At 36.8% G+C, this 13,469-nt stretch overlaps 1 protein-coding gene across 2 annotated transcripts; it reads right to left on the reverse strand.

The window, feature by feature from the left end:
- Window positions 1-254: 254 nt before the first annotated feature.
- On the reverse strand, window positions 255-11,352 carry LOC132038984 (probable inactive purple acid phosphatase 28). Of its 2 annotated transcripts, none has more exons than XM_059429494.1 (4): window positions 10,966-11,352; window positions 9,662-9,809; window positions 1,202-1,629; window positions 255-925 (listed from the first exon to the last, which is right to left on the reverse strand). In XM_059429494.1, the coding sequence occupies exons 1-4, from the start codon at window positions 11,149-11,151 to the stop codon at window positions 464-466; spliced, it is 1,224 nt and encodes a 407-aa protein (XP_059285477.1). In that variant the 5' UTR covers window positions 11,152-11,352; the 3' UTR covers window positions 255-463. The 2 variants fall into 2 exon arrangements, with proteins under 2 accessions (XP_059285477.1, XP_059285479.1); XM_059429496.1 differs by having other exon boundaries at window positions 9,662-9,823; window positions 10,966-11,104.
- Between the last annotated feature and the right edge of the window lie 2,117 nt (window positions 11,353-13,469).

Below are 13,469 nucleotides of genomic sequence, written 5' to 3' on the forward strand. Positions count from 1 at the left end.
GCTAGATGAAGATAGGATAGCAACTACCTAATTTTTTTCACAAAGGTGATGCATTGAATTTGAGTTGATTACTTTTGTAACAAGCTAGGCATGATCAATATCTATGCTCCAGCTTGAGAGGGAGTATTGCAAGCTCATATGATCAGAAGGAGCATTCTAGAATATTTTCTTTTATTTGTTTTGATTATCTCCTACAGAATTCCTTGCAATTGTATAAACTATAAATAATATCCTTAGTCATTAAGAAAACAAGAGAAGATGAAAAGAGATGTTACTACCTCTAGTAAGATCAAATAGTCAAAGACAACAACTATACTAGCTACTGGATTGTGAGGCTCGACAAAACATCTATTTCGCTTAAGAACAGAATAAACTAGGGAGTTAAGATGAAAAGTTAAAAAATAAAAAATGGATATAACCATAGAGAATATGAAAGAACAGTATCTACTTGATACTTTCATCGTCATGAATGTCTGTCCCACAAGACTTGCTCATCAAACTTAGTCAGTACACCATCATCAAGTCGTTTCCACGTCCTGATCTTCTCCACACCCATCCACGTTTCCTTTCCCTTCCCAAGTTCTGCCTGTATTACCCTTGCTCTTCTAGGCCAACCAGCTACACCATAACCATGATATCCAAAGCCTCCACCGTAGCAAAACCATATACCTTCTAGATTCCCGCAGAAATCATTAGTATGATCATGACCTATGAAAACAGCCTTAACATCCCCCATAGAGATAAGTGTCTTCAAGACTCCAGAGTTTACTGATGAACATGCCACATATTCCCGGTACGTGCCAACAATATCTTTTATAGGACCTTGACGGATTTCTGGAATTGGGATGTGGAAAAATGCTAGTGCAGGATGCATCACTGGGACCGGATAAATCTCCAATGATTGATCAGCATACTTCCATTGTCCCTGTGATTGTGTTGACCTGCAAAACGTTAATAAACTCTGACTAGGCTAAACCTCCCTCATCAGAGAAGAAACAATAAATGGAAACACAGAACAGAAGGTTCTAATAAATGGCAGAATTCTGATAGAACGCTCAACAGGGAATCCCCTAGTCATACCCACGTGAAGGCTAATGCTGAACACAGGAACGTGTGTGTGGTGCACGTATGAAGAGAGAGAGAGAGAGAGAGAGAGAGAGAGAGTTCATATGCTTCCTTCTAATGTCTGTCATTACAATACCTGAAATTTTTCAGAAACTCCGCGAAGCCAACTTAGTTGAGATTCCCTGATCCAGTTATAAGTCCGGAATCCATTAACAATAGCTCTATCTCCACTATCTAGAAGATATAAGTTAAGAATGCTGCTGTTACTTAAGTATGAGCCAGGTGCACCCTGCACTTCAAGATTGTAGTTGCCAAATCCATCAATATTTGTCATTGGTTGTTGTTCCATCGGATCCGAGGTAACTTTAGTTGATGGAAAAGTTTGTGAAACTGAATAATCCATCAGGGAGATAAGAGACATCAGTTCTTCACGATTCATAGTAGATTCTTGATCATGGTTTCCCAAAACTGCTGCCCATGGAATTCTGGATTCTATAGCAGGAGCAAAAACTTCAAACAAAGATTCTGCAGCATCAGTAGCACTTGTTCCAAATATGTTATCTCCTATATAACAAAGTGAAGTGAGTTTTACAGAGAGTATAGAAGAACAGACGATGAGAAAGCAAATGATAGATGCATCACTACCAAGCAACTTTAACATTTTAATACTATACAAGAAACACGTATGTGGAAGAACAAGGACAATGAAATTGCCGTTGGAGACACAGGAGAAGTAGAAGCTTAGGGAAGTCAATAAACAAATGTAAAATAAGTAATGAAAAGCAAGATGACAAGATGAAATCCAAAAGTTGAAGTTACAGAAAATTGGTACCAGTAACCTAGATTTACTTTGAAGTATGCCAAAGAAGACTAAATTCATCATTCAAGGAACATCAGCTTACATAGAGATTATTTCCTACAAATACGATAATTTAGGATGAACTAGGGGTTACGAAGGAGCCAGAGAAGAACAGAAAGAGGGAAGAGTTTAGGGAAACAGAGAGGGGGAAGACTGTACACGAGCAAAATGAATGACGAAACAAGAAAATTGAAACTGCCAATAGATGCTTTGGAAGGGCATTTAATGAGCAATTGATTTGATTCAACATGAACCAAATCGAATTCTCATCATAACTACATTATCGAAATGTTGATTTACATAGATTCTACAGTATAATTGTATATGAGAAACAGGAAACTAAAGTAATAGCAATGTAACCAAGAGACTTGAATTAAACACAACTCCTATTTTATGAGACATCACCTGGAATTTTTACACGATATATTTGCAATTACGATTCTAAAATCACAGCCATCATAAGAAAGATGTGAGAGTTTCTTACATTGTTGACTCATCAGAAGACTTCAAATTAAATTGAAATAACATATTCAACAAATCCCACATTGGAATTTAAACCACAACACCCTTTCGTGCACAAAGATAACCAAACCAAAGTATAGTATATAAAAATAGACGAGAGGGACCTAGTTATCAAATTGAGGTAATTCATCAAAAATCCATGGTAGCATCCATACACCATTCAAGCAATTCTTTCCACACATTGCTAAAAAAACTTTGACAAACTTTCCATTAAAACAACTGAATGAAGACGAGTGAAATAGCAAAGATCATGGACTAATGCCCTGATCAAGTTAAACTGATCCAAATTTGATACAATAGATTGGAAATATCCGTGCACACCAGGTTACACTGACACTCAAGTGTCAACAACCAACATGGTAGAAAAGTGAAGTTCATCACATTTTTTTTTTTTTTTTTCCTTATGACCAGTGAAATGATAACAAGGTTCCAATAGCTGCTCAACAAGTCCTACATAAGTTTAAAGTCCTACATTTCCTTCCAGCCTTTGACATTGCTGATGCCATAAAGTGTAGACTGTTACAAACTCTTTAGTTAAAACACATAACAACTCCATTGTAAAAAAAGAAAAAACTCTTGAATGTCAATCAAACAAGGTTTAGGAATGTGCAAGCTGAATCGCGTCTTCTCTTGTATTTGATAATAAAGGCAATAACTCATACTTTTACTGCTAAAGATATTTATTGTTATTACTTAATCAGCAAACATCATATGTTTAATCAACCAAACAAATAAATATATCCTAGACAAAAATCGTTACAGCCACCGATCTCATCATAGTTTCAGTAAGCACATTGCACTGTCTACCAACATAGGGGTAACTAGTACTGTTTTATCTCAGCTATCAAGGTGAAATATCTTCAAAGCTTAAAGTTTAGCAATTATGGAGGATAAAAAAATTCTACAAGGGCTTGAAGCTTACCAACTAAAACATCAGACATAACTCAATCATGATACTGCATGATATGCCGCAAAAATGAAGTCCACTTTAATTCGTACCAATTAAAAAATCAGATAAAACTCAATCATGATTATGCTGCAAAAAATGTAGTCCATCACTTTAGTAATTTTTTTCAATTCTTTTATTGATCTCAAAGGCATTATCTCTACAGGAAAATGAGCTCGATTATCAACTTTTGCTTCATCTATATTGATGCAGCTACCTTGGTCAGTGTACCAGTGCAGGTGTGCAACCTTACATTGGTCAAGTGGCCAACTGTGCAATCTTCACTCACGAGGCTACTTGGGGTGCTACTCTTATTGGAGATAATTCAAAGTAGAAGAGGAACCTTAATGTTAATTGTTTTCCACTTGGTCAACTATGTAGAGCCTAATCATCTATTTCATAGCAGTGTGACTGAATTATGACATCATAGCACTGTATTTTCTCTCTTACAGGATGAAATCAAACTGCAACAGGCTGTGTTTAGGAAAGCGTCTGCTTCATCGCTTTAAGCAGTGAAGCGAGGCAAAGCAGAGGGTGGGCGCTTCAAGGGCCTGAAGCGAGGGAGGCCCAATGAAACGGGTGTTTCTTCTTTCTTCTTCTCCTTTTCTTTTCTTTTCCGCTTCACGCTTCCCTAAATGCTAGTGTCAACGGCCTCCATGGCAGACTTTTGCTAACCTTGGCTCATAACTTCGAGCCCGAGCCTACACATTCAAGGCCTTTCACTCCTAGCAAAGCTAAGAAGATACATGCATTGAGAGTTTGGGACTACTTATGATCAAGTGGGAAGCATCAAAGGACCATTTAGAGAAGTCCACATCATATTACACCATGCTTGAGTGGAAGGGAGTGCAAGGATTAGAGCTTGGTAAAGAGGAAGAAGAAGTTGAAAGTGACCTAATGCTGAAACATGTCATCTACACGATTACCATTCATAGAGATGAATGAAGAGGAGGCTGCCAGATTCATCGCCGCGAAAGGCAACAGCTAAGGCGAATGCCCAAGAGTCACCTTCACGAAAGTCAACTACAACAACAACAACCCAGTATGATCCCCCAAGTGGGGTCTGGGGATGGTAGCGTGTTCGCAGACTTTACCCGTGCCTTGAGAAGGTACAAAGGCTGTTTCCGATAGACCCTCGACTCAAATCCACGTAAGTCAACTGTGGAGGCAAATGTGCTACCAAGAAATGGCTGAGGCGAATTATCAGCGGCCACTTTACTACTGTCGGCCTAATTAGGGGTATATCTTACTTGTTAATCTTATGTTTGACCCTAGTACAAATACCCCACTTTCCCCATTTAGTAGGGGTAGACTATCTTTTTCCCCATTTAGTAGAGGTAGACTATCTTTGAATATAGATGATTAAACTCATGGTGATGAACACCTTAGTATGGTAGCTTAGTCATTTGGTGATCTTTTGATTGCAACCTTAGATTCGCCAGAGAGTTTGCAAAAGTGTTCTATCTCTTGAGGATTCTAGATTGTGTAGGTACTTGTTTGAATATTATTAGAGGTTGATTAGGAATATTCCCCTAAATTGTTGCTAATCTTGCTCATATTTGTGTCTAGTATTCTATCTTTATTTACTTACTTTCCTATATTTCTTGTCTTTCAATACTTGAAAGTTATCATTGACAGTCACGGATTCACCTGCGTGTGGCAAATGCTCCTGTTACTTCTGAAATAATACTGAATCCCCTGATTTAGCTATAGTTAGGTTCAGACTTCCTATAGTAGCTTAAGCCTCTGTTTGGATAGTCAATACCCATGGTTTCATAATGTATAGAATGGTATTATATTGTACAGCATTAATGAATACAATGTTTGAATGGACTGTATCATTTGTTGTGCTTTAATAACATTTTTATTGTTTAGTTTGACGGTATAGTACTGTATAATAACATGTAAGTTTACTAAAATGCAAAATGCCCTTAACCCTTAATTACAAGCTAGTTTATATATATTAAGTAAGTGGTGGGTGGGGGTGGGGGTGGGGGAGGGGTGGGTGGTGTGGGGTGGTGCTGGAGGTAGTGGGTGGTAGGGCGGGGGTGAGTGGTTGTGGAGGATGGGTGGTAAGGCGGGGGTGAGTGGTTGTGGAGGATGGGTGGTAGGGTGGGGGTGGGTGAGGTGGGTTTGGGTGTGATGGAGTGGGGCATGCAAAAACCACCAAATCCGTGGTTACAAAAATTGGACTTTTTCATGATTATATAACCACGGAATTACAACAGGTTTACAACACCATACAACGTAATTTTAAAAACAATGAAAACAAACAGGGTTTCATAGAAAACAATACATTAATGAATCACAGGAAACAACCTTCCAAACAGGGGTAAGAGTTATATTTTTATTCGAGAAAAGGGCCAAACATGCCCCTCAATTATGGGAAATAGAACAACTTTGCCCTTCGTCTGAATTTGGTCCTAAATATTGGTGGACTGACTTAGATTTGCCTTTCAACTATGGAAAACAGAACCAGTTTGTCGTCCGTTTAAATTTGGTGTCAATATGTCCTTATCGTCGAAGAACTTGCTCAAATTTGTCCATCAAAATCAACCGTCCTTCAATATCTTATTTTTACCCATATAAAACATATTAACTGGAATGCCAACTTGGAAGACAATAATCTTAAACCTAACATTTTCTTGTACAAAAATTTAATCAAAGGCATTATACAGACCAAAGATGGTTCAAAGAGTTGGGTTACATCTAATTTCTGTCTTACTTTCGCCCATTAAAAAAGTCTTCACTCGAAGTTTAATAACAAAAAATAGAACACAATTTCAGAAAACTAATATTTTTCATGGGAAAATAAATAATCTAGAACCTAATACGGAATTGAAATTCCTAAATATGTGAGAAATAATTGGAAGTAAATGAAGAAATTGGGAAGAGTTATTATGTGCACTTTAAAAAAATAATTCTGTTGAAGAAATTGCGATTGTTATCAGGTCAAAAGAAAACAAATCAATAAAATATCAATTTTATTTCTCTCTAACTAAATTTATGCATATTATTACAATTGCATAGACAAAGAATTTTTTATCTTCAAGAAACTGAAAGACAAAAGACTATTAGTCATCCGTGGAGCAAAATGGAATGTTTCGGAAATGTTTTCTATTCATTTCATGTGCATATTTTAAGAAAAAGAATTATACATATTCTTTTTATTTTACTTTATTTATTTCTTTTTGTTTTTCCTCTCTTGTTTTAGAAAATAGAAGTCAAATAAATATTTGACCCTAAAATAAAATGTGATTGAAAGAAAGTGAAATTTGTCATGTTGAGAGGCAAATTTGAGCAAGTTCTTTAATGATAAGGGCATATATGAAACCAAATTCAAATGGAGGACAAATCTGTTCAATTTTGTTGGAGGCAAGTCTGAGCCATTCCACAACGATAGAGACATATTTAGGACCAAATTCAAATGGAGGGAAAAGTCGTTCTACTTCCCATAGTCGAGGGGCATTTTGGCCCTTTTCACTTTTCAATTTTTATGTTTAGGTCAGCTTGCGTGCACCTCGAGTATTCCACCAGGTACTTGCCACCGCCCACCAACACAGCTACCGAGCAACTCTACCCACCAAGGCCTAGATAGATGGGAAGGTATGATCTAGTTTTTATTTGCCTCCACTGGAATGTGAAATTAAGACCTCATGGTTCTCCTCGCACTTCAGGACCACTAGGCTACACCCTTGGGTGCAAAAGAGTTGTATTATAATTTTTCATATCCATCTGCATGATGTGGAAAACTAATGTATCTCAACTTCTTATCATCTCTTCTTTTACTAATAACTATTTTATTATCAACTCAATTGTTTCCTTTTCTTTTCTAAGAAAATAACCATTGTTAATGGAATAATTCATAAACAAAAGTGCACCACCTATTCTAGTAGTGCTGTCAATATCACCATGTTGTCTTGTCCTTTTAATATTAACTTATTAGTTATAAACAAAAAGTTTTTCCTGAGATTGCACAAGTATAAATGCAAATGTTGAGATATGTGGATTATTAAATATGAGGCAAAACTTGTATCGACACTTTTTTACACTGGAAGATACTATGTAGAAATGTAAAAGTGGCCTATGTAACTCTTCAATATATATTTACATGCACCCGGTGTTTACACTAAATCAAACAATTTGACCTTAGCAGTTAAAAATTAATCTTAGAATACATATCACTAGACCAAGGTTAAATGATAAATGTATGTAGGTAAGTTTACTGTTTACCTAATTTTTCTGACCATAATAAAGTCTAACTTTCTGTTCATTGATAAATAAGAAACTGATTTTGTTTTGTGGTAGACAAAGAAAAGAAAGGTGAGTACTCATTATTCAGTCTGTAAAGGAAGAAGAAACCCATATCAGAGAGACAGAGACTGTGAATGCTGTAAACAAGCTTTGCTTTACTAAGTTTCTATGGTAGCTCCTTAATTAAAGGTTGTCGGAGCTATGGTTAGGAGGATTGATTTCATTAGTCTGGATTCACCTGCTTCGCTTAAGTAATTTTCCATTCACCTTGATTAGCAACAACAAAACAACAGCTTACCCAGTATAATCCCCACAAAGTGGGGTCTGGGGAGGGTAGAGCGTATGCAGACCTTACCGCTACCTCGGCACAAGGACAAGCAACTCAAAGCGTCATAGCAAAATACTATAAGACAAGGCAGTATGAAAAAAGGGCAGTAGTTATTACAAAGTAATACGATAAATGGAATACAAGAAAAAACAGAAAGTAGCAGAAATCGAAGGACAAGAAATTATAGGAGTAACACCACGACTACTAGTATGAACGAATAAGTAGGACAACGCACAATTACCTACTACCCTTCTACTCTAATCCGAGTCCTCCATAGCCTCCCATCTAAGATGTCCTCAGTAAGCTGGACCTTCGCCAGTCCTGTCTAATTACCTCTTCCCATTCTATGGTAATAACCACAGTTCACATATGGACAGCAAGAAATCATGGAACCTCCTTCACACTCTCAATTCTATCTTTACACCTACAATTCCCTGCTCTCACTCTCATATGTAAGTTATACCTTTCTACCATTGTCTCCTCTCACAAGTAAATTATACCTTCCTATTCTCACTCTTGCCAATAATTTTTTTCTCATTTAAAAATTTCAGTCCAGTCTCACTGCCACCAAATACTTGCTCCTGTCTGTCACCTAATGATTTTTCAGTCAGCGTGCACACCATATCATTCATTTGGTTTTTTAGTCTGTTTCATATCATGACTACAGATAAAGCAGTATACGATAGGAGAAAAGGCATATGACTAACCCTGCATCCTGGGTACAAACCAACACACAATCATGTATATGAAAGCAAGATTATTATTTCCTCATTCCTTACACTAAGCAAATTGTAACAAGTTCTGCAAAAAGGGATAGAGATTGAAACAAGACTAAGTTAACTTCTAGGCACAGATTGGTTCTTAATATTACAGTACAAGACCTAAACAAGCAGCTGATAATTTAGCTAAAGACTAGTTATTTTCTTGCTTCTTTATCTGTGATCATAGTTTTTTATAACTAATATTAGCTGAAGTGGTCCTTTAGTTAGTTCCCATTGACAGTCACAAATTAGTTATTGAATGCGATTGACAATCTTGCCAAATCTTAATCAATTTTTCCAGATTTGTCAACAATTAAAAAATATCCAATATTAGATCCAAATGGTAGACAATTGTTGGAAAAATAAGGAGTGAAATCAGAAACATTAATAATCAAATCTAAATATTGCCGCAACAGTCAGATAATGGAAGCGGAATGGGTTACACAATTCAATAGGGATAGGCTTCTTATAAATCATCCGACAACATGCTCTAACAAATGTTGGCAAACAGCATATTTCTTCTTAAGCTGGAGAGACTTTGAAAGGTTTACACAAGTAAATTCACTAATTTAAGATGATTAAAATCAATATTTACTTGGTTTAAGTTGGATTTAAAGAGAAAAACTGCCAATAAACAGCAACTTAAAAGGACAGCAATTTATTTAGATTGCTAAATTTAGTTTATTGTGAATCTCTATTAAACCATTTTTTACTGAATATGAAATCTTTAATTAAAACCTCTGCTCTGAACATCCAGAAAGGAAGAGGTTCCGACTCTCACCCGGAAAAGGGAAGTGTCTTTCTTACTTCAGATAATGTGAAGACAATATATATTTGTTGTAGTTTCCAATACTTCAGAAAAGGAAAGAATAATAAAATGTAGTTTGAACTCTGACAATTAGAGAAGGGGAAGTTGAACTTATTACCAGTAAATACAATCAAGTCTGGCTTTTCAATATCAATCATTTTCCTCAAGAACTGAGTAGTGTTGAGGTCGGAACAGTAATTGAACTCACTCACCAACACATCTCTACACCGAGTCACCATCCCATTCCCATAGTGCATATCCGCAACCTAAAACCATCAAACTGAAACAAAATTACAACAAACTGCTAAAAACGCTGTGACAAGAAAACCTACTTATTATTTCTATCATACACCAGGAAAAAAGAGATATCCACAAAAAATAGCTATATATGTTTCAATCTCGTTCAGCATTTCCAGAAAACCAGGAAAACTTACGTAAATGTAACCTTTGGCCAACTAGTTTACCAAACATGGCCGAAGTATACACTACCTATACACATCGGCTCGGCTGTATACGTTGTGTATAAGTATGTATATTATATGTATATTTAGTATAAACTATACCTTACCTATAACTGTTTGCATATTTTGCAAATTAGATGGCCGAATGGTATTTGGCTGTACTTTTCCCAAAATAAATCCTGTAAATTCTCCATCATAAACGCAAAAAAAAACAAAAAACAACAAAAAAAAAAAACAAAAAAACAAAAAAACACACACACAGAGGAAACTGATCTAAATCTACTTTGGCAGAAAATACAGAAGAAAAAGAAATCCTAACATATCTGTGTAGCCCAACAAAATATAAGAAAAATGTTTCACTTAGTTGGGAAAGAAGAAAAACTGACTTTCCTCAACTTCCTTCAACATTTTTCCATAGAACCCAGAAGAAAAATCTTCTACTATCTCCAACACTAAGTATAAAATGAGAACTATTTTCAGGGTTAGATTTCTCAGATAGTATCAACTAATAGTTTTTATTAGAAGAAAGGCAACTTTCTGTGATAATAACTATTAGTTGACTGACCATGATTAATCAACTCACTATTTTCCATTGAACCCACAAGAAAATTCTTCTATTTTTTCTCCAACACTAAGTAGAAAAGAAGAACTACTTTCAGGGTTCATTTCTCAGATGGTCACTCAACACAAGCCACCTTTCTTCCTGATTCCAGTCTTCTTCAACGAAGAAAGTGACTTTTTGAGATAATAACTATTAGTTGAGCGACCATCTGCAGAAATCAACTCACTATTTTCATTCACTATCCTAGGAAGAAACCGCTAAAGTTCTTCAACACCCAAGAATCCATAAGAGAAATAAGAAAACATTTCATTCTAGGAAGAAACAATTATATTTACTTCAACATTTTTTCCAATATTTCATTTATACAAAAATAAAAACAAGCTAATATTTCTATAGAACCTGCAGGATTTTGAAGGTTCCATCGGAGTTGAAACGAAGAGGCAGCTGGGGATGCTTTTTGAGCTGGATATTTTGGTAATCAGTGGTTAGTTTAGTGGAGATAATTAGCGTGTCTAAAAGATACAAAGAAGCAATAGTGAAGCTGAAAAACAATAAAGAGTAGATCCATTGTCTAGCTGATTCCATAGTTTGTTGTTTAAGGATCCAAATGGAACGCTTCAATCTTCATTTTTAGTAAGTATAGCTATGCCTACTTTGCCTTGTTTATTATTTTCAATGAAAGTTGTTCTCATGTTTCTTTTTTTTTTTTTCTTTGCTTAAATGTGCTTAACTACTTAAGCAGTTAGCACCTGTACTTGGGTTTGGTTTGGAAACTAAACACTTGTGTCGGTTCTACATTTTCTTGCAAACAGTACTGTCATTTCGATAATTTGCATTTTAGGCCATTTAATTATGAAACTTATTGGGCGTTTGACCGTAGAAATCAATTGCTTTTCACTTTATTTGCAATGCGTTTGGCCATAGAAATCAAAGACTTTTCATTTTATTTGTAACTTTTTAAGTTGAAGTTGAAGATGGTGTTGTGTTTGGTTATAGATTTTTTGCAAAGAAAAAAAGAGGGCATTTTGTTTGGATTATACAACCTATTTTTCAAATTTGAAATCCATTTTTAAGTTGAATTTAAAATTTTCATTGTTTACCCCGAAATTAGGTAATAAGTTGAATTTGTAAATGAGGTATAGGATATGTAGATACTTTAATCTTATGTTGATTAATGAAGAATGTATATGTGGATTCACTTATAGATGACTTAAATATATGTAAATCAGTATGCTAATGATTTGAACGAATGTGTTTGTGTTATGGGTTTGAGCTAGATATATATATGTGTGCTACAGTGCAATATTAAATAATGTGCTTAAACGAAGTTAATACTTCAAACCGGACCAAAACCAGAGAGAATGAGAGAGAGAGAAAGAAAGCTTCAATATAAATTCTAATACAATGTTTTGGATCTGAAAAGCCAACCCTTAAAAGTAGGGAAATGCCCCCTATTTATAGTTTTTCTCTATGAGCCTTTCATACATCATCAAGCCCTTTAGAAATAAAGGAGCCCCTAATATGGATAAGGTTGGGTCGTACGGTGTCCGACACCTACGACCGATAATAGTGGCAAAACGATCTTCACACGTAGCAATTGAACAATCGATTAATCCTGACCAACCGCCACGATCATAATGGTCGCGAAGAAACCGGACTAACGCCACGATCGCCGGCCGGCCATATATAAACCCACCAACGGCCACGATCAACTCCCCGAGAAACCGGACCAATCGATAAGTAGTTTGCCCCAGATAAATCGGACATTACGGCTTTCCTCCGGCTTCTTCTGATCAATCACTACTGATGCAATTCCCCCGGTCTGAACGCTCGTACTCGTTTTCATCCTTTTTCTGGCCCCCGGTCCCACTGGTCAAACATTACCCCGTTTTTACCGTATACAGATAGTCCCTACATTTTCCGGACCGAGGCTTTGCATAGGAGTAAAGTGATGGAGCCTACGAAACCGGTGGTTCCATAGGCTCGTTCTTATCTTTCATTTTGGCGGGAATAGTTGTGTGACATCCTTCTGCCATCTGCCACGTGTCACACCCCGAACGGCCAATTTCTGTAACCGCCGTTACGCATGTCTTTTCAAATCACGTCTCATTAATTATGGGATACATGGCATCCCCCGGTTGGTCGGGATTTGTAACCGCCCCAGACCCATGCCTATATAAAGGGTTTTACCTCTTCATTTATTCACTTTTACTCCTTGACTTCTGTTTTTCACCCTCAGTTCATCATCTTCATTTTCCTCGTCGATTCAACCATTTCAATACCCCTATTTGTTGCTTAAATCTGTTTGCAAGAAACTTGTTTTACTCAACCGCTGCTCTTTGATTGAAGGCGCTGCTTCGTTCCTTCACTTTGTAACATCCAGTTTTTTCAGTTGCTGCTTCCCTTTTCTTAACTTCTTACCAAATTTTCAATCTTCTTTTTCGTCTATTCAAATGTCCGCGCTACCGAAACCACTTCCCAGACGTTCCCTCGGTTTCTTCTCACAGGAGCCGCTTGCATCTCAACCGAAGGGAAAAATCGTAGCCTGTGCCTACGGCTTTGGACATAGTGCCGTCCAAGCCCAACTACAACAAAGAATTCAAAGCTGAGAAGCCTTCCTTGGTTGCGGACAGAGGGTACGATGTAAGGCGGTATCCCTCGTCCTTCACCGAGGACAAACTTGATCTGGTCCGGTCCGACTGTGGATGGGATAACCGTCCGGTGCAGGTGTTCGCTCCCGGCCCTGATGAATCAATCACCGACCACAAGGAAGGATTTTTGTACGTTTACACCTATCCTTTCACGCTCAAGCTCGATCCCCCAATTGATCCGGTTATATTGGAGATGTGCCGGACTTACAATGTAACCCTTGCTCAAATTGATCCGATAATGCGGACCGTAGC

Source organism: Lycium ferocissimum, chromosome 12 (genome assembly GCF_029784015.1).
Source record: "Lycium ferocissimum isolate CSIRO_LF1 chromosome 12, AGI_CSIRO_Lferr_CH_V1, whole genome shotgun sequence".
NCBI lineage: Eukaryota > Viridiplantae > Streptophyta > Magnoliopsida > Solanales > Solanaceae > Lycium > Lycium ferocissimum.

What these genes read in the sequence shown, in the direction of transcription:
- LOC132038984 (XM_059429494.1), bottom strand. Translation starts at nt 11,151, where the DNA reads ATGGAATCAGCTAGACAATGGATCTACTCTTTATTGTTTTTCAGCTTC. An exon ending in GAACCTTCAAAATCCTGCAG is followed by an intron (nt 9,810 to 10,965) that starts GTTCTATAGAAA and finishes TGATGGTTTTAG; the next exon opens with GTTGCGGATATGCACTATGG. An exon ending in GAGTTTCTGAAAAATTTCAG is followed by an intron (nt 926 to 1,201) that starts GTATTGTAATGA and finishes ACACAATCACAG; the next exon opens with GGACAATGGAAGTATGCTGA.